This window comes from Rattus norvegicus, chromosome 15 (assembly GCF_036323735.1).
Source record: "Rattus norvegicus strain BN/NHsdMcwi chromosome 15, GRCr8, whole genome shotgun sequence".
In the NCBI taxonomy this organism is placed as follows: domain Eukaryota; kingdom Metazoa; phylum Chordata; class Mammalia; order Rodentia; family Muridae; genus Rattus; species Rattus norvegicus.
In genome coordinates, this window is record NC_086033.1 from 106,340,390 (window position 1) to 106,362,180 (window position 21,791).

A 21,791-nucleotide genomic window follows, 5' to 3' on the forward strand; every position below is an offset into this window, starting at 1 on the left:
CTTACTTTGCAAATTTAATGTGCTTTAGAATCATTTTCAGAGCTTATAAGCCCAGCTTGCTGGGCTCACCCCCAGTATTCCTGACCTCATGGGTCTGGAGTGGGACCTCATGATTTGTACTTTTGATAAATTCCTTGGTGATGCTGACAAAAGAACTAAAGATCAGTCAGTACACTTTCAGGGGCTATGAAGTGTAGGCATACATTTTTTTCCAACCTGCTTTAATGAGGGTTCAGCCTCTCTATCCTTCCACCCACCAGAGGTGGTGGAAAAGAAAAGCTATTAGGACATAATAATAGGGGAAGCAGACCTACTTAGAAACAGTTATTTGGGGATAAATCCAATCGTTTTTGTCAGAATATCAGCAATTCAGTTCAGTAGCAAACACCAAATATGAATCAGCAGCTGCAGCCCAGTTCACTTGGCAGGCAGAAACCATACATGAACCAGCAAGGGCAGTTCAATCCTGAAGAAAATGCAAGGCTCACCAACTGGCCTGAGGCTGCAGGAGTGGCAAAAAGCAGGAACCTCGTGAGCAGCTCTTTGGTGAGTTTCTGTCTATGACATCACCACAAGCAGAGCTCAGCAGTGCAATGTAGGTGAACCAATATATGCGTGTTGTTATTGAATAACAAGGTGGAGCGATAAAAGAATAACATATCTGTGTTATGTGAAGAATAACACAGATAGAGTGGGAGCACTCCATCTCCCACTGTCTGTGTGGTCATAGTTATATTCCTTTATCATATGTCATTTCACGTGTCTCCTTTGGCAAAACATCCTTTCACCTATGTCTGCTTCAGCAAAATATTCTTTCACATGTCTGCATTAGCAAAATATCCTTTCACCTGTGTGTCCCAGCAAACCATCATTTGACATAACTGACTTTCCAAAGAAACCAGAAGTTTCCACTTCAATGGAAGGCTAGTCATTCTTGTGAAGTATGTGTGTGTGTGTGTGTGTGTGTGTGTGTGTATGCTTGGTATGGATTTGAAGACTACTGCCACAAATCATTTAAAGAGATGACACATTCTGAGAAATCCCTTGTTAGCATAAGCTTGTTAATCATAGCACTGGAGTGCTGGGAGGTGGAGACAGGAGGATTAAGAATTTAAGGTCAGCTTTGGTTTTATATTGAGTCTGAGGTTAGCCTAGGCTAAGTGAGACCTTTGGGTGGGGGGGAGTGTTGGAGGAGGAGGAGGAGTTGGGGTTGGCAGTTTTACCAGGAGAGTTTTACGGAGAGACAGGTTGAATAGAGAACAAGCTAGATGCAGATGAAGACAGAACTAGCCAAAGAATGGTACGGAGCCAGAAGATTAGAACATATTGTCAAAGTTAGTATGAGTCCAAGCAGAGCAATTAAGGAGAAACCAAGAGAAAGAAGCCAGATTGAACAAGTCGCTTGGAGAGGAGTTTGAGCCAGAGCAGCTGGATTGAATCAGTCATCCAGAGCTCAGGAAGAACTGGGAAGGCATGGGCTTTTTCAGTAGTGAGTCTCAGACGCTGAAAACATTCTCAGCTTACATAAGATTGCACGGACACTAGAAGCTCCCAGGACTAGGCCCAGGTTAGTAGACAGAGGCAGTGAGTCTCAGAGACCCCCCCCCCCAAAAAAAGCTTTTACATGTTGCACAAGCAGCATAGAAGGAACTTACACAAATTAAAAAGGTGGTGTCAACATAATATGGAACCACTGCATATATGCAGTTTGTCATTGGCCAAAAACTTTCTTATGTACAGGACTATACTGCTAATCCTATGAAAAGGAAATGCACACTGATATGAAGTGATGAACACAGCCACTGAGTACTGTCTGAAAAGTGATTTCTCCGTGGGGAAAAGTGCATTGCAACTTAATACACGCATGCTTTTACACAGGCACACACAGAAACACAAGCATGCATGCCCTCCATGAAAAACTTTATGTGAATTTGCTGTTGTTTTCATTTCTGTCTTTTAAAAAGCAGGCAGGTGTTCATGATAGTGAGAACAAATTCAAAGTTGGTCTTTATGCTCTCAGTAGGCAGAAATGTAAAGGGTAGTTTACCAAAAAGAAGGCAAAGAATGGAAGAAATGAAGTAATGACTCACGATAGACAGTCTAATGTAGACACAGGGAGGCATGACAGGTTGCAGTAAAGTCCTGGCTGCCCAGGAAGCCCTGGGGTCCATGCTTTACCTTGGTGCAAACTCATTTTGTAACTCTGATTTTAAATCTCTTCAAAGTGTAAATATTTGTGGCTACTTTTTGTTGTTGCTGTTTTGTTTACTTTTGTGGCTTCTGGAGATGGGAATCTGGGATGCTGTTAGCCATGTCAGCCATGTCGTCAGCCATGTCAGCCATGTCAGCCATGTCAGCCATGTCAGCCATTGCATTTAGGAAGGCAACCAAAGCAAAGGTTTGTCTGGTCTTTGTTTGTGGTTAGGAAATCCATCCACGGTGCTGACACTGGGAAAATGGGGCTTATGTAGTTCTAGTTGTGGATCTTTTAGTGACTAGTGTGAAAAGGCATCATGTAAAAGCCCAGGTAGTAAAGAAGCCTTATGTCAGTAGTGCCTGAAAACTTGATTTTGGGTTGGGGGTTGTGATAGCATGCTGGCCTGTATGTACAAGAACATTCGGTCTATGTCCTACCTTGAGAGAAAACACAAAAAAGCTGTCATCCATCTTCCTGGGTTGGATTAAAATCTGCATTCCGTCAACAGCACTAGAGAGCCATTCCTACAGGCTAGGGGCAGGCTCTGTGAACAAAGCCCTATAGACCAGAGTTTAGGTACTTGGCACCAACATAAAATCCAGGCAGGTGTTACTGCCTGTAATCCCAGTTCTAGGGAGCCAGATACAGGGGATCCCCAGGACAAGCTGGTTAGCCAAAGTAGCTAGAATTAGAGAGTTCTAGGTTCAGTGAGAGACCAGCCCTCAATAAAGAGTGTGGGAAGCAATGACGGAAGATAGCCAAAGTCAAGTTCAGGCTTCACATATATGTGCACATACATGTAAGTGTGTGTTCCTGCACATTCAAACATGCATCCAAACACACACACACACACACACACACACACACACACACACACACACACAGCAAATAAGGGATGTAAACCAACAGTCCCATATTTGGATAGGGGGTGTGATCATGGACACCTGTGATCCCAAGATGTCAAGATGTGGAGGCAGAAAGGGTCACTTTTCAGGGCCAGCCTAGTCTTTGTCATAGTTTCTATAGTTAGTGCTATTAGATTGTTGCTATAGAAAAGGTCAGCTCTCTGGGACCGTATTAGAGATGTGCTGGCTAGATTTATATCAACTTGACACAAAATGCAGTCATCTAAGACATGGAAACCTCACTGAGAAAATGCCTCCATAAGATTGAGTTGTGGGCACACCTGTAGGTCATTTATTAACTAGTGATTGATGTGGGAGGTCCCAATTCACTGTGAGTAGAGCCATCCCTGGACCGGTGGTCCTGGGTTCTATAAGAAAATAGGCTGAGCATGTTATGGGGAGCAAGCCAGTACTCCTCCATGGCCTCTGCATCAGATCCTGCCTCCAGATTCCTGCCCTGTGTGAGTTCCTTTGAAGATGAACAGGGATGTGGAAGTGTAAGTCAAATAATCCTGTTCTCAACTTGCTTTGGTTATGGTGTTATGGAAGCAGTGGAAACCCTAGCTAAGTGAGTGCTACTAACCTGTGGCAGTGAGTATCAGTGGACTACACTGCAGGTTGCAGTGCCAGCACCATGCGTGCTCCCTGACAATCTCCTGAACCTGTAGGTGTTTAAGGCAGAGGCAGAGCCTCATTCAAAGCCCGTGAGAAATGTCCTTCCTTATGAAGCAGGGGGAGAGCTCAGGGTTCTTTTTTGCTTCTCATTCACAAGCTTACAATAGTGCCAAGATGTTTTACTGCTCTGCCGTCCAGTTTGTTGGGTTAATTTGGGAGACAGTGTAAGTGACCTGGAGCTGTGCCAACTTCCAATTAGCACTCCCTATAACCACTGATTTCACTTTAAAAGTAATTACTGCAGATGTCCTCAGTGACCCTGAACAGCATCCACACTCTTAATCTACAGATAGTTTTCTCATCTAACACAGAAACTTTTATCTCAGGTTTTTAAGATTTAGCTTTAATTCTTAAGCTTACTTTAAAATAATGTCAGACTTACTGTAAAAGTCACAGAAACACTACAAATGCCATGCATATCACTTTGCCCAGAATCTGCGTGGGAACCATGCACCGTGGGTGTTGCTTCTGGGTATTGGTTCTCTATCTATCCATCTAATCATCTGTCTGTCTGTCTATCACTAATTTTACTGTCCCATTCTCAAGTTGCTAATATCTCTGTGCTTCTTCGGCACGAGACAAGCTCCTGTCCAAAGCAGCACAGTGTGGCTGCACAGTTTTGAGTAGCAGGAGATGACAGCATCATTATAGTTTGGTTGTCTCAACTATAAACACTTTCGACTTCTCAGTTTCCTCACTATAAAATACTGGCTAAAGTCAATGAAACAAATACCTTTTCTGGTCCAGGGCCTCCTTCAGAACCCCCAGATGCATTCTGCCCGGCACCTTTTTTTTTTTTTTTTTTTTTTTTGGTCCTTGTTTGTCCAGAAGTGTCCATCAGTCTTTCTGACTTACAGTTTTGACATTTTCATTTGTTTGTTTTGTTTTTGTTTCTTCTAGACAGGGTTTCTCTGTGTAGCTCTGGCGTCGTGGACTTCACTCTGTAGAGCAGGCTGGACTTGAACTCAGAGGTCCACCTGCCTCTGCCTGTGGAGTGCTGGGATTGAAGGCGTGCACCTCCATGAGCTGGCCTGGTTTTGACACTTCTATCAGTAGCTGTCAGTTGGGTATTGTCTGGGACCTGCATAACCAGGTTACTGTCTGAACGCTCAGTACTCCAGGGCCTGGCCTGGTTTTGACACTCATTCTTTTTTTATTGGATACTTTATGTATTTACATTTCGAATGCTATCCCCTTTACTGGTTTCCCCTCCAGAAGCCCCCTCTCCCATCTCCCCTTCCCCTGCTTCTATGAGGGTGCTCCCCCTCCCAACCACTCACTCTCACCTCACCACCCTGGCATTCGTCTACACTGGGGAAATGAGCCTTCACAGGACCAAGGACTATTGATGCTGGACAAGGCCATCCTCTGCTGCATATGCGGCTGGAACCATGGGTCCCTCCATGTGTACTCTGTGGTTGGTGGTTTAGTCCCTGGGAGCTCTGGGGGTCTGGTTGGTTGATATTGTTGTTCCTCCTATGGGGCTCAGTCCAGTGGTTGGCCGTGAGCATCCACCTCTGTATTTGTCAGGCTCTGCCAAGAGCCAGCACAGACTCCTGTCAGAAAGCACTTCTGGGCATCTGCAATGGTGTCTGTATATGGGATGGATCCCCAGGGGGGACAGTCTCTGGATGGCCTTTCCTTCAGACTCTGCTCCACACTCTGTCCCTGAATTTCAGTTAGACAGGAGCCATTCTGGGTTAAAAATTTGGAGATAAGTGGGTGGCCCCATACCCCAACCGGGGGTCTTGCCTAAATTTTGGATGTGCTCTCTACAAGTTCTCCTTGTCCTTGGTGGGAGATTTCAGCTAACTCTTCCCTGTTGCTTTCCTGGCATCTGGGACTTGCTGGTGGCTACCCTCAGTTCCCCATCCCCCATTGCTACACACCTCTGTTCAAATCCTGACCCTCTGTATATCCTCCTATCTCTTCCCATACCTGATCCTGCTTCCTCTTTCCCCTCCCTCTGTTCTCTCCCTTCCAAGTCCCTCCCACCCTCTACCTCCCGTGAGTATTTTGTTTCCCTTTCCAAGGACTGAAGTATTCACATTTTGGACTTCCTTCTTTTTAAGCTTTCATATGGTCTGTGAATTATATCTTTGGTATTATGAGCTTTTGGGATAATATCTACTTATCAGTGAGGGCATACCATGTGTGTTCTCTTGTGACAGGGTTACCTCACTCAGGATGATATTTTCTAGTTTCATTCATTTGCCTAACAATTTCATGTAGTCATTGTTTTTTTTTTTTTGTTTTTTTTGTTTTGTTTTTTGTTTTTTTTTTTTTTTTTTTTTGGTTCTTATTTTCGGAGCTGGGGACCGAACCCAGGCCCTTGCGCTTCCTAGGCAAGCGCTCTACCATTGAGCTAAATCCCCAACCCCGTCATTGTTTTTAATAGCTGAGTAGTACTCCATTGTGTAAATGTACTACATTTTCTGTATCCATTCCTCTGTTGAAGGGCATCTGGGTTCTTTCCAGCTTCTGGCTATTACAAATAAGGCTGCTATGAGCATAGTGGAGCATGTGTCTTTGTTATATGTTGGAGCATCTTTTGGGTATATACCCAAGAGAGGTATAGCTGGGTCCTCAGGTACTTCAATGTCCAATTTTCTGAGGAACCTCCAGACTGATTTCCAGAGTGGTTGTACCAGCTTGCATTCCTACCAACAATGGAGGAGAGTTCCTCTTTCTCTACATCCTCACCAGCATCTGTTGTCACATGAGTTTTTGACCTAAGCCCTATCAGTTGGATTCTGTCTGGGTTCTGCAAAGCCAGACTGCCCTAGGGAAGCTAGGCACTCCTACCTACCACACTCTCAGCACATCACTGTGACTACTTGGCTGAACTGGTATTGCCAGGTTTCTGTACTGTAAAATGAACAACCTTTCTTTTCTCAGTTTTATAGCAAAGGAAAGTGGTACCTAAGCTGACCATTACAATTTAATATTGTTTTTCATTTGCTTTTTCTCATATGGTTTAATGTACTTCAGGCTAGCCTTGAACCTGTTATATAGCTAACTTGGCCTTGAACTCCTGATCCTTATGCTTCTGCAGCCTGAAATCTGGGATTAGTATGCCACACTCACCAGTACAAAGTAATAAGATTAAATTCAAGATAAACAGATCCAGGATGAGCCCACAAGCTAGGAGGTAGGTGTGACCACATGAATTTAAAGGAGTTGATGACACCTTGACTCTACCTAGAGCAATGACTGTAAGTCATTCTAAACAAAGGAAAATTAGGAGGACAGTTTAGGGTAGAAAACTATGAACTCAAACACAGGGCCATGAAACTACCTTGTGTGCTGGGGCAACTACTGTCATTGGCAGCTTGCATTCTGAGTCCCCTAATTAATAAAGAACCAAAAATAGCCAAGAAGTGGGGAATTAAGTGGAAAACCCAAGTATTTGATGATCTCAGAAGTTATATCATTGCAGTATTTGATGATCTCTGAAAATACATCATTAGGATATTTATTTGTTACACTGAAAAATTGGTTTTGTTCTTATAGAGAATAAGAATAATCTTTGCCAAACTTTAGTCACTTTTCCATTTATATTTTGAATGAAAGGGGCTGGGGTTGTTGTTCACAGGTGTATAATTCCTGAATTGCACATGGACATGCACAAGGTCCTGGGTTCAATGCTCAACACGGCAGCGAAGACTAAGTGGAGGGAAGCAGGGAAGGAAGGACCAGTGAGCCCAGGACTTGGGATTCTGAGTCACTTTCTCTCCTCTCCTGTCTATAATGTCATCCAAGATGACGCACATTACTCACATCATCAGCAAGAAATCCGTAGGAACCTATGTCTAAATTTTGATGATTTGGAGACAAAAATACATTTCAAAAGAATTCAGTAAGGGAAGTTTCTACACCTGGTGAGTTTCTCCTTGTGAGGAACTGCTGGATGTGAAAGGTTCTCATTTTAGCTCTTGTTTTTTAAGCACTGGCATGTTTATAGATGCCTGCCTGCCCTTTGTCTTTTCTAGTGATGTAGATGTGTATCTTGGTCAAGAAAAAAAAAAGAGATTAATTTTTCTGTATCCATTCAGAAATATTTTTTGTGTTCTATGAACCAAGAATATAGTCTTTTCCCAAACAGGTTATTACTGTTTAAAAGAAGGAAAGATAGATAAATGCAACACACACACACACACACACACACACACACACACACACACACACGATCGGGTGGGGTTTACTATATTTGTAATGTGCCACCCTCAATTCTCCATTTCTATTTGTCCTATAAACAGACTGTCCATACGCTCACCCCAGCAGGTAGTATCTGCTTTCTGTCTCTGGGTTTCCTGCAGTAGATGTTTCATAAGCATTAAATCCCATTCTCTGTGATTTCTGCCTCACTCATTTTACACAGAATAATAGGAGGTTCACTGGCCTGAGTCAGTAGTGCTCCACAGCCTCCCAACAGAGACATCTTCATTCTTTTGTCATTGTTTGGTTGAGACAGTTTTTTTCTTGTGTGGCCTTGGCTGTCCTAGAACTTGCTGTATAGACCGGGCTTACCTTAACTCCACCTGCCTCTGCCCCCTGAGCACTGGAACCAGAGGTGTGCGTCACCACGCCTGGCTGGACAAGCACACCCCGTGCTTAAGGTTTGCTCCTCTCTATCCAGGTGTTTTAGTGTGATAGTTGTTGGCATCTGGGCTTGGGTAATCTATGATCCTCTGTAATGTTGGCACATGTACTACTTACTTGTTGCTGTGGTAGAAGACCATGACCAAAGCTGACTAATGGAGGCTCCATCACAATGGGGAGAAGGGTTGGCATCAAGTGGCTGGAGTAGGAAGCTAGGAGATGGACCAAGTCTTTATCCACATGCAAGAAGCGGAGTGCAAACTAGAAGCAGAGCAAAGCTGTAACCCCAGTCTCATACGAGCCCCATGCCTTGATGAAATCTTTTAACCATCTAGATTCAGTCTGTGGTGAAGATCTTGTTAGCGATGGCAGAGGATGCTTCCATCGAAGAGCAACACTGATGGTACTCAGAGGCTTCTAACCAAGCCATGGAATTACCCCGTGTAGACTCCGCGTCACATAGAAGAAACTGCTTTGCCAGATGTACACATCGGCAGCCTGTGTAGGACCCAAGAGGCTCAGGAAAGGTTTCTTTTCTTTTCTAGTTTGCATCTGTTTGCCCATACATGCTAGAATGTAGCTGTCTATTCAATCTGGTGTTTGGCAGAAAGAAAAAAGTATGCACCGGCCCTTGTCGTGTGTGTGTGTGTGTGTGTGTGTGTGTGTGTGTGTGTGTGTGTGTGAGAGGGAGAGAGAGAGAGACTGACTAATGGGCTGTTTGCAGTACTGTTGTGCTGCTGCTGACTTTCAATGGTGGTAGACCAGCTCTCCAATGCCTTCCTTTGCTTTTGCTAGGCCATATGACTTCATCTTTTCATCCCCCTTTCCACTCATGAAGGATTTCAGCCTTCAGTAGCTAATTCGATAGGCCGAATTAGCCTGCCGGATGCCTGGAGTCTCGGAGCAGCTAGCCATAGGCTTCCATGTCACCTTGTTCATGCTGGACAGCATGTGTCTCCAGTTGTTTCCAGTTGGCTGAGGTCACAGCAAGTATATTTGTCCATCGCATCTAGTGACACAGACAAGACAAAGCATATATGGACTTTGTCATCCTTCCTCATACAAAGAAATCATAAATACACTTGACCTTAAAAAAGGTTTTTTTTTCAGGGCTGTGGATTTGATAGGTCAGTAATAAAGGCTAGAGAAGAACAAAAGAAAAAAAAAGACTCTTTTTGGTCCAGGTTTCTTCTAACTTTTCCATGGGGACAAGGAATTGATTATCTCTAAACTAACTCTTTAGGATAGACTTTGCAAGGACAATTAATTCACTCATGTTTCTTTTAGGGAAGAGAAACAACAGATTCTCATCCCCCTCAAAAAAAAAAAAAAAAAAACAAAACCAAATAACAACAACAAAAACGAGACAGTATTTGGAATCTACTTTTAGAATTCAGTCAGAAAGAAGTTCTCCATTCAAAGCAGAAAAGCTGTTGCCCTAATACACCCCAGGCACAGATGACAGCAAATGACATCTGGAAAAATGGGAATTCTCATCCTTGGTGATGATACTAAATACACAACATAGCCGCCACCCTCATAGAGCTGTGGTTCATTCCTCTTCCTATCGCACCTTCTTCAGAATGAGGCAAGTGGTCTGAAATGGATGCAGTTACCAGACTGCTCAGGCCGAGAGTGATCAGCACATTGGTTATCTCTGTTGATCCAGGATTCATTCGTTCATATTCATTCTCTCTCTCTCTCTCTCTCTCTCTCTCTCTCTCTGTGTGTGTGTCTGTCTGTCTGTCTGCACACATACGCTTGCTTACCTTTCTTTTGATGTGATTTATGCTGTGTAAGTCTAAGACTGTGTCAAGGAAACAAGATACATTCAGTACTTATGCCTTCACCCAGCATTTCTCATCCTGCCCTCTTACCCAAAGCCTCTCCAGCTCAGGGTGCTGGGCTTCCCTTCCCTTCCCCCAGCTTCTGATTCCAAACCAGGCAAGTGCAGTCTTAGCCTCCTGGTCCTGGGCTACTCTCTTGTTTCTCTTGCCCTTTCTCCTCTTCCTTCTCTCTTCTCTTGTCTTTCACCAACTCCCACCCTTACTATGGCTCTGTTCAGTCTGGATCCTTCTACAGATGCCTCTGGCTCTATTCTCTTCCTCATATCAGCAATAAAAACCTTCTCCTCAACCATACTTTGGTAGGGTTCTATCTCATTGTCATTCTGTTAGTATAACATGGCCATTCCCATTAAAGTTATCCTGCTGACTTCTCTACGACTATTTTTTACTTTCATTTATAGTTTTTAATAAACCAGGAGATTGAAGGAACAGCCCCTAGTTGCCTATACGATTAGTAGTTCAGCTTACTTGAAATCTGTAAATATTTCGTCATCCAGAACCTGGCTTCCCAAACAGACTTTGACCACAGTGCTTTCTTCTTCAGGCTCCAAGTGGATAGGAACCTTCAGGCTTTACGCACAGGTTCCCATCCTAATTCCTTCTAGTGTCTGTCTTCTGACTCAGGGTCAGCAACATGAAGGACACAGACACACTGATGGGTGGTAACTGTGTACACCAAACACTCCCAAAGCTCTGAGACTTTTCACATGAGCAAGACTCATCTCTAGCCTACTGGCCTGCTCGTGTAGGTTTATAATCCCCGTGGCCTGGGAGAGGTTGAGGCAGGTGAGTAGAAAGTTCGAGGACAACCTGGACAACTTAAAAAGATCTTTAAATAGAAAAAGGTGCCTTTAATCCCAGCACTTTCAGTTCAGGGCTAGCCTGGTCTACAGAGCAAGTTCCAGGACCTGTTTCCATCTGTATAGAGAATCCCTGTCTTAAAAAAACAAAGACAAATAAATATAAACAGGTAAAGAGGGCCAAGGGCTCAGCTCAGCGGCAGAGCTTGTCAGAAGAGCCTGCTGTGCTGCAGCATCTGTCTGCTCATCTTTTTGTGATGAGAGGCTTAATCCAGCCGAGTATGGTTGATTCGCAGGCTCTGGCTGTGATGTACTTAAATCCTGGGGTCAGGACTCCAGATACAAGGGCCATGACCCTTACTGACTTATGTGCCTTGTTCACTGATAGCCAGTGGCTTTATTGAACTGTACTGATAAGAGTTAGATTTGATTGACAGCTATTACTTACAGATGGGCCCAGAGGCAACAGTCCTAACTTCTGCATCTAGATCTTTTTGTAGTTACTTTGGGCCTTTGAGGCAGGCTAGATTCTGGAAGTCACTAAGTGGTGACAGTTTATAAAGTTGCAGTTCATGTTGGTTGGCTATGAGATAAGCATGTTCCTCTGAGAGTAAAAGGTGAAGTCTAAAGGCATTTTTTGTGTGTTGCAATCAGGCTGTTGTGGATATTAATAAAAGCTCCAAACTGAAGGAAAGAAAGAAAAGCAGGTGTGGAGGTTGGTACACCTTTGTCCCAGCCTGGGTCACACAGTGAGCTCCTGTTAAAGCAGGTAGGAGAAGAGATAAAATGGGAGGGGAGAGAAGGAAAGGAGAAGGCATATAAAGTAGAGCCTGGAGTTAAGGGTGGCCTTGATACAGGTGATAGAGTTGAGGTAAAACAGATCAGGGCCTCAAAGTAGGTTGTCCCTGTCAGAATTCCCTTGATTCTCAGGACAACCTTGTGAATTAGTGTCAACGCGGGACCCACAGTTTGTGGGTCAGGATCTAAACACACAGTTGCACAGTCCTGAGGATCTAAGCTGTGGAGTTAGACGTGGAAACTCAGTAGCTATGCTGAAGATGCTAGAGACATTGTGTCATTGTTCCTACTACCTCCTAACCTAGAGGGATCCAGGAGGACTCACTTTTTAAACCTGTTCTCAGTGGTCAGTTTTTAGCAGTACCCATGTGTATTGATATTGCAGCTTTGCACAATGCCTTTTCTGGATGGCCAGGTTATGGTGTTAGAGGCCAGGAGCCATGTTTCCATATGTATTCTGTTCTTTGATAATGCCCGGATGGCCTATTAAGTAGCTTTAAATGAATGGATTAACAAGCTGCTCCTGAAGTTCACCTTGTGTCTCATAGGGATCTAAGGATCGCAGAGCCCCATACAACTCCATCAAAGTACTCTTAGTGTCATAGAACCCTATTTTGTAATTTTTATTTTAGATCTTCTTTTAGAAGTTGTATGTAGTATTTGAAGAAATTAATCTTCTTTTTTTTTTGTGTAGAAATTTTAAGCCATAGAGGGAGGACTAAAATTAGGAATCTGTGTGCTGCCATATACAACATGAATAGTTTTGCCCTGTCTCATTCTGGAAAACTAGACATGTTTAGCCAAGAGACTGGAAAGAATGCTTGGTGTGTAGTTTTCTGTAGGCACTTGCTGGGTGCTTTGCAAATCCTTGTCAATTTAATCTCTGACAATATCATACAAGATGTTTATTTTCATGGGGCTGGAGGGATGGCACAACAGTTAAGAACACTTGATAGTTTTGCAGACCCATGTTGGATGGCTCATAACTGCCTTTAACTGCAGCTCCAGGAGGCCTGATACCTTCCTTTAGCTTCTTTGAGCCAATGCACAGACGTGTGCATATAAATTAATAGCCTTTTAAAAAGATGTATAATCTTGATTTATGAGATAAATTTTTGTCTGAGAAATTGTATTATCTGGTCAAAAAGTTATCATCTTAAGAAATTTTTGAGACAGTCTTATGTAGCCTCACTATGTAGTCAAAATGACCCTGAACAACTTCTGCCTCCACCTCCCCAATGCTGGATTGCAGGTATGTGCCACCATCTTTTGCCGAAGATAACATCTTTCCCAAATCCAGTTCTGGTTTATAGAATAAGATTCCACTTGCTGCTATTATGTTCTGATACTGCAGCTCCTCTCCCTTCCATACCACCCACAAGGCTTTGCACATCTTGTCCTACCATCATCATTGTATGTGTACAATTTGCCCCATACGGAATGCCAGCAGACTGTCTCCTAGCCCAGGCAGGGCTTGCAAGACGTATCACATGTGATCTGCAGAACTGCTAAGCAATCCCCTGATAGGGGTCATTTGTGGACTTTAGACTGCTGCGTGAAGGCTTGCTGGGGTGTTTTCTGATTGAATTTTTGGCCAACAGGACTACACAGTCATAGTCATCTCTGGCAGTGTTTATCCTGCCTTTATACAAGCTAGTTTTGTAATTTCTGCCAAACATAAGCCAACATTTTGTCCTATTCGAGTCTGAGTTTCTTCAATGAATTCATAATAGTGAAAACTTTTTATTATTTAAATCATCCAGGCCAGAGTGCTGTTGAAGAGGCCCAGCATTGGCTCCATTCCCAGCCTCTGGTGTTGAAGAATTGAGGGGGGAAGGAAGGCCAAGCTCCCCATCTGTTTTCCACAGAGTCCATTTGTTCCACATCCTGTGATAACAGTATACTCACTTGAGATGAGCAAACAATTCAAATGGAAGAGAGAGTATAGAGAAGGGTGGGGACCATAGCAAAATGGCGCGCTTCCCTACCTATGTGCCTATTTACATAATTATGTTGTTATAACATTTCCTGTACTTTCTGTAAGTTGATGCTGCCCTAATTATAGATTTTCAAGAGAACAGTTCATTGTACCCCAAATTACAGAGTGCTTTAAAAAGGTACCTTCTTACTGGCTTACCAAATACCTTATAAACTCGTAATTACATAAAACAATTCAGGGTAAAGAATGGAAACAGCTTGCACTGTTAACAGATGTCGGTATTGTTACATAATTGAGTACAGCACTTTCAAAGATCTATAATATATTTCTTGTATGAAAAGAAAACCCTGGTTCATTATAGTCATAATGTGTCACATAGACTCCTGATCAAACAGAAGGCACATGCCCTGCTTTGGGGTTCTGTGCAGTACACTGTAGCAGACTTGCCTTTGCGGATGGGGAAGTACTTATTTTAGCACACTGCCTTTGTGGGCTGCTACACCTACTTGTTAGACAGCCGATGGGCACCTGGGCCCCTTTGTCCTCTGTGCACCTGCATGTGGGGCCCCCTAGAACTGCACACTAGGGGTGTCTCTGTCCTCCGCAGACTAGTAACCTTAGAAGCCTGCTAGGGACTCCTTGGTGCTCCTCACAGAGGCCTCTCTGTGAGCCTCAGAAGCTGAGGGATGGGGTAGGCTCCCTAGCAGAGACTTTCCTTTCCCACTTTGTGTGTAAAGGCAGTGAGTGATTCCAGGAGCTCAGGAGAGAGGGAAGTTCCCTTTGGTGAGAATGTTCCGGATCTAAGGCTAATCTTCAGAATGCTTTCCAGCACACCCGTTAAGGGCGAAAGATGTTTAAGACAGCGGGAGTGGATGGGAGCTTGTGATTGATTACAAAACAAAAGAGAAAAAGGCTTGAGTTTTGTAAGGTGGACATCTCTAAAAAGGCCTCTCCAGAGGGAACTATCATTTTAATTCAGGCCAGAGATACTTTGAAGCTACTGCTCGACTCATTCCCCAGAGATATTATTTTTCATTACATATGATGTGTGTGTGTGTGTGTGTGTGTGTGTGTGTGTGTGTGTGTGTGTGTGTGTGTGCATGCATGCATCGTGGTCTGAGTGTGGCGGTCAGAGGACAACCTGAGGAGGTTGCTTCTCTCTTCCGAGGACTGTATAGATTCCAGAGAGTGAACTTAGGTTGTCACTTCCTGGTGACAAACCCCTTCAGCCCCTGAGCCATCTCACCTCGGTTATGATGAAAAATGAGTCCCATGGATTTTCCTTTTGTTTTGTTAGAAATGCTCTTCCTGCCTCTACTTTTGGATGTTCTCCTCCAAATGAGACAAGGCTATTGTCCTCTGCCCTAGTGATTTCTTATGGTACATTTATGGATATAGAACCAAAGGCTGAATGAAGTTTAGGCCTGATTTTGTAATTCAGTGGTAAAGCATGCTCGGAGTGTACACAATGCCCTGAATTTAGTCCCCAGCACCCAAAATAAATAAAATAAAATAAAATAAAATAAAATAACCAGAAAACAAAATCAAAACGAACCTGGAGTTTGGAGACCACTTGACCACTTGAGGAATAAAAGCCTGAGTGTTGCCTGAGTGGTGACTGATAGTGGGAAGCAGTGTGCTGTGTGACGGTGCAGTGCTGGAGTCAGTGAATGTCACAGAACAGTCAGAGAGCGAGTGGATTTCTGGTGGTGCTAACTGCATTTTTCAATGAGAGGATCAAGTGCTGAGTCAGAGATCACATCTTTTTTCTGTTAAGCAGTATCTCTGACCCTGAAGCATTCACTCTAATGTAACTATGGCCTCTAAATGGATGATACATGAGTGGCTCTGAGCACTGCCTCTGGGACATGGCACTAAGTCTCGCTGTGATGTAGGAAGGCCCTTTTAGGACACTGTAGTTTTATTTGTTTAAGGTGTGGTTCAGGTTAGCCCAGGCTTGCCTAGAATCTGCAGTCCCTTGCGTCTGCCACCCCAGCACTGTTTGCAGGCCTGTGCCATTTCGCCCCACTAGTTCCTGATCCTTTATGATTTTTTGCTGCCATGGCTTTGGAGATCAAACCCAGGGCCCTATGGACACCAGGCAGACAAGTGCTGCACTGCTGTGCTGCATCTCCAGCCCTATTCTGACAATTTTTATTCTGCCGTATAAATGGTACAGTAACTAGAGCCATAGTTCTTGATGGTTCCTTGTAGGCCTTTGTTAATTACCATGATGTGCCTAACGTTAAACTGTTGAACCTAACTTTGCAATGCAGGCATTGTTAGTCCTAGACAGAAATGCTGGGCTACTTTATGGTAGGTCACAGGCCAATGTAGCTGCTGGAAAAGTAGCTCTGGCTATTCCTTCCAGGTTCAGTTGTGATAACTTAAGCCAGTACCCCAGCTCCTTGGGACATCACTTGACTGTCTTACAAGTTAAGACAATATTTGTATTTCAGGAGGCTGCACTTATACCGTGATTCTGAATCGAGCCTTTGTGAGCGATGCCAACTGTTACTGTGAAACAGGGACACTGGAGTACTAACTAACTGGTCTGCATTTGCTCTCTGTGTAAAATAGTGCTATAACAGTGCTAATTACTAAGCATCCAAATTGTAAAAAAAAAAAAAGTGCACAGCAGTAATTTGCACCTTAAAAAAGTGAAAACACATACAGGGCACATGCTTGATTTATGAACTTCCCAAGGGCGTGTTTAGTTGTGGTTCACTCATGGCTTGACTCTTGTTCAGCATTTGGTTTCTGTGTGTGCTCTCTAGACTCTAGGAAGAGCTGTCAGTGAGAGCAGAACATTTAAACAAGGAAGAACATTTGGAGACAAAGGACTGGTGCTATTAGATCAGTATGTGCTTTTATTATTTGTTTTGCTAGTTTTAGAACAACTAGAAAAAATATCGCCTTTGAAGTTCTTCCCTATGATGTAGAGTTACGAACTGGGATGGCTGGATTTTAGGATTCTATGGCTCTAGTTATTCATCAGTGGCATATGATCATGTTCTGTTTGATTCAAACTCTGAGTCCACGAAGCTGTGTAATTAGCCTAACAGATACAAACCAGTCTAGCTTTTTTTTTCCCTCCTAATATGGAGAAGAATTTCAGGCCCTCATAAAACTTGTGTTTTGCCTTGAGGATGGATCAGAAGCACATGCATCAATAATTTAGAAGGGATACTCCTTAACCATGAGTTGTCATCCAAATATCCTGGCTAACCCACCCATTCTGGTTTTTATAAATGCATTTTCTGATTCATTCAGCATACTTGCTATTTGACAGGCAGAACTTTTAAAAGAAATTTGTGTTTTTAAGAAGTGAAGTTACTTTTTCTTGTCTAGTGCTATACTTGAAGGATTCCTGCTTGTGGGCAGAAAATAGAGGTTTCAAAGGAACCTTGTCTCCATATGGTTTTCCTCGATAATCCCCTATCCTCCATCTTCACTCTCATTCCTTTGCTTTCTTGCCTGTGGCTACATTTCTATCTCTGCATCAATTAGCACAGTGATTTATACAACAAGCAAGCAGTTTAGAGGTAATGGTACACAATTAACATCTCATTCCACCATAAAGGGTATGCTAAACACCCCAGTCATTGCTTTCTCTGCCTGGAATTGAAATAAGTGTTTGTCCTAATTCATAAGCTATCTGATGTGAAGTGGGTCCGCTTTGTACTGCACTACACCATTAATCTAATTATAGATAGCTGCAAATGAAGTGCTGTCGGGCTGGGAGATTGAAGAAAATAGCCTTTTGTCATTTAGCATGACTCTGTGAAGCAGGATCACACTTTATAGGGTAATGCCGCAAAATGGGAATCTCAGGAATACTGCTGCCTGTTGCATCTTCTCTAATTACTGCAACGTTGTAAACACAACTGGGCGCTGATATAAATAGAGCTGTAGCGATGCTGTCATGTGGGTTGTGGGAGAAAGTCCTTCGAGTGCTGTTGGATTAAATGATGCATCCTGATTGACAGCTACCTTGAGACTGCACTGATGGAGTTGTCACAGCTCTATGCTAACAGGCTGAGCCACTGCTGCAGCTGCAGGAAGCCTGGGCTGAGACCGGGTTGACCGGTCACTGGTCTGTTGCTTTAGCTGCAGCCTCCCTCTATCACCTTGGTTACTGATTGAACCTCTATGAGGAAGCCACCAGCTCCTGGTCTGTGTGTTTCTAGCATGTTTTCTGGAGATTCCTCTTTCAAAAGATTAGCTAATAGGCTCTGTGCCCAAGGAGAAAAACAGGTGCAGTCCATGGCTGGGAACCTTGCTTTTCCTTGTGGAAAAATGTGCTTATTCTACAACGAACTGGGGCAAGGATCACATTGATGGCTCCTAATTCTGTGGTGTGGCTTACATTATAGCTTATAGAGTGCTTCTTCTCTGTCCAAAGGTGCTGATTGAGGGGTGCACATGCTCTCCCACAGGTGGGCAGCCCGCTTTTAGAACGTAGCAATCAGATGAGCATATTGCACTAGAAACCCCTCCTGTCCTACCCTGCACTCTCTCCCACAGCCATACTGGGTCCCATGCTGGTCCTGTGGCCTTCCTCTTAACTGTCCACATGTTTTTACATTAGAGATACCATAAAATGGATTTGTTTGGAGTCTTGGCTGGGGGAGATTTTACTTAATTGGGTCAAAAACCTTCCATGATTGTCACATTTGGGATAAGCCAACTAAGCTGCTCCCAGAGAGAGCCTGTTTTCTAATTTACCTGGTGAGTTTTTTTTAAAAAAAAACAAAAAACAAAAACAACAAAACAACTTTCCATCCCTATGACAGTGATTTGGAGACAGCGTCCTAATACCAGTATAGGGAAATAGGTTTTACTCCTGAGTCCAGCCAGAGCTGACCACCCTCCTTTATGAAACCTTTTCACCACACCCTGGCCCTTCTGGACCTACACAGGATGAACAACTGTCATTTTTCATGATTATACTTCTTTCTGTTAGCAGCCAGCCTTTAAAACATCAATACTGTGCTTCGCATGAACACATACATTTTTCAGTCTTTGAAAACACTTAAGTGTCCATCATATAAGCAGACTTGAGCTCTGCTATTGCTAGAAAGGCCCTTTCCTGAACCCTCAGCTAGCTAACTGCTGCACCTAGAGAAAACAAGGAGACCCAGTTCAGATGCCAAGCTCTGGCAGCCCTAGTGCAGACTGCAGTGCCCCCCTTTCTGGTGCCCCCTTTCTGGTGCCCCCCTTTCTGGAGAGCAGCACTGGAAGACATCTGTAGTGTCACTAGATGTCTACTTGGATGGGTCCATTTGCTGCACCCAACCAGGCCTGTTCAGACTTTTGGCTCCACATACAACTGCAGGGCTGACAAGAGCTGTTTTAAGATGGTCTGAGATAATCAGGACAACATCAAAGGTAACCTTAAGAAAAGTAGCTTCTCTCTCCGCTTTTCCTAATCAGAAAGGTCACTTCTAAGCCAGCCATGTTCAACAAGGCCTCTCCTGAGGCATTCACTCCTTGTTATTTTTCACTTGTGATTACAATAAGGCATTTATTCCTAAACAGATTTAAGAACAATAAACAAATACAAAAGGGAAAGGAACATCTCATCAATAACAAAGGCTGTGTCTGAAGCACTGAGTTTTGGACTCTTTTACATCTCTTTCCAAGCAAAGCAGGGGCCCTACAGAGAAAGGAATTCAGAAGATACGAAAGTTATAAAAATAGTAAGGCCCCAGTTTTTGTCGGGGTCGAGTCCGCTCAGAAGAAATGGTCTGAGGACAGCCTCAGCACTCTGTTCACATGGAGGCTTAGCTGAGAGATGGCCAAATTATTGGTTCTTGAGCCCATTCGCTGTGGTGACAAGCTGTTAAGTTGTCTTCTCAGTATATACTTTCCCTAAATTCAAGGTTCATATTTTGGAGCTAAAGAAAACCAGGGGTAAATAGATCTGAATGCTACAGTGAAAACTAATCCCTACAGGATATCACATAGTAGTGTCCTCCTGGTGATGTCGGCTAGAAACGGAACCTGCCTGGTGCACACGTGCGCCTGGTGCTGCTGGACTTTCTGTTCCAAGGGAGACAGAGCACAGATACTAAAACTGTGCAATTTGGCCCAATTATGTCCCCCTCCTCAAGGATTTAATGAGGGATGTGGAAGCACAATTCATGGGTGATGAGCAGTCCCTCTGCCCAGGGTGTCGTTAGACTGACAGCAGCTTGTTTTTCCCTTGCCACTTATGACTCAGATGAATTTTAATAGGAGCAAAAAGCTTTTATTTGTGCTGTAATTTCACTTAAGGATCATATCCTTCAGAAACTGGCAGACACTTCTATGTCTTGATTGCAAAACACACACTCAGGAGTAAAGAAACATCCAGAAGATGTTATTATTCAACCTGTCACAGTGTCGGAAATCTGCTCGGAACCTAGGCTATCAAAGCTCGTCTGTGGGGCCTCCCCCACCTGCTTTCACTGGGCCCTGAAAGAGCCCCTGGGAGACTGCCACTGTCCCCATGCAGAGTCAAAGTGGGAATCAGACTCTGCCTCGGCCTCCCTGCTAGCATGATGCCCACAGGAGGCTCTGAGTTACCCAACAAAATGGAGCTGCCCAGTGGGTGCCGTTTCTGTCTTCCCCAAAGAGACGGGATCTGGTGGGAACCAGAAACCTGGCACTGGCTCCAATTCCCTACCTCAAAGCATTTTATTTTCTGTTTGGATAGAGCAAATCGTGGTTCATATATTTATCTGGGCTGTTCCCTGTCCAGTAGGAATTGTCTTTATTAGAAGTGTTATGATTGACTAGACTTCTTGGCCGTCCACCTTCGTGAGCCACCTACCAAAGATGCCACGAAAACTGCTGTGCCTGGCGTTTTCTGTGTTTTAAAAATCTTGGTGCTATCATATCTCGGCCGAAAAGATATTCTCATTATGTCTTATCTTTCCCCTAGCTGTCTTGTCATATGAGAAAAGGCTACATGGTAATGTGCCGAAAAGGAAAAACATTTTGATGTGAATATAGCATTTTATGTCACTGAGAAATATTTGAATGTTAAGGACTTTTCTTTTTTCTCAAAATGAACACTGAAGCCTTTGTCTCTATCTCCCCGGTGTAGCTGCTCCCCGGTGTGGGAGGTTTGCTACAGCAGTTTGCTGCCATCTACTGGCGTGCACACAGTGTCACCGCCGTTATCCCCGAGGCTGAGGGCTCATGGGATTTGATTCCTCTGCTTTGCGCGCTCGCTGGGCAGTGTTCCTCAAGCAAAACCTTCACTGTTCCCCACACAAAGTTCTGAGATGGTTTTCTTAAAGATCTGTGATACTTTTTATATATCATTAATAATCAGAAATTCCTCTAAAAAACCTGGCTCAGTATGTTTCAGATATGAATAATGTTATGTGGAGGGTTTTAGACTGTTTGACTTTAAGGGATATTATTGTAATTTTAATTTAAAGCTAAAAGCAGATTTTGAATAAGTAATGTTTTAGAAGATAAATGAAACATTTAACCTCATTTATGCTTTTCTTTTTCAAAGTACAAAGTGCACATTTTAACCAAACTTGCTGCAGAACTGAACAAATTCATGCTTGAAAAAGTACCCAAGGACACTAGCAGCACTCTGTGCTCCCCGATGCCTGGAGTGGTGGTGGCCGTTTCCGTCAAGCCTGGAGACATGGTAAGAGTTTCTGTGTGAGGGATATGCTGGGCTCAGACTTCCCCTACAGACTAATGGCACCGACAGGGTCGTGCTCCCGTGGCCCCCCAACCCACAGGATGCTCGTGGAGCTGCTGTGCACTTAACTGTCTCCCTGCTCCACATCTCAGTGGTGTAGGTGACAGCGCCTCCTTCTCCCAAGGGTGTGTGTGTGGAGAGGAGGGGCGTGGAGTAGAAATGATGGCAGACATTCTCTTTTCCAAATTTGTAATTTTTAATAAAAATCTCAAATTTCTAAAATTTACATTTAATTCGCATTGTTCCTTATTCCCTGACCCTATCTCATATCTGTTTTTTCTGATTGGAATTCATGCCAGACAGGATTTCTAGATGCA

At 43.6% G+C, this 21,791-nt stretch overlaps 1 protein-coding gene across 7 annotated transcripts in view; it reads left to right on the top strand.

The window, feature by feature from the left end:
* The window catches only part of Pcca (propionyl-CoA carboxylase subunit alpha), a 340,323-nt gene that overhangs the window by 305,804 nt on the left and 12,728 nt on the right, over positions 1-21,791 (top strand). For all 7 annotated transcript variants that reach the window (XM_063274647.1, XM_063274648.1, XM_063274649.1 and 4 more), the window contains one exon: positions 21,277-21,417. In XM_063274647.1, coding sequence (XP_063130717.1) covers positions 21,277-21,417 — 141 coding nt within the window. The remainder of the gene's footprint in view (positions 1-21,276; positions 21,418-21,791) is intronic.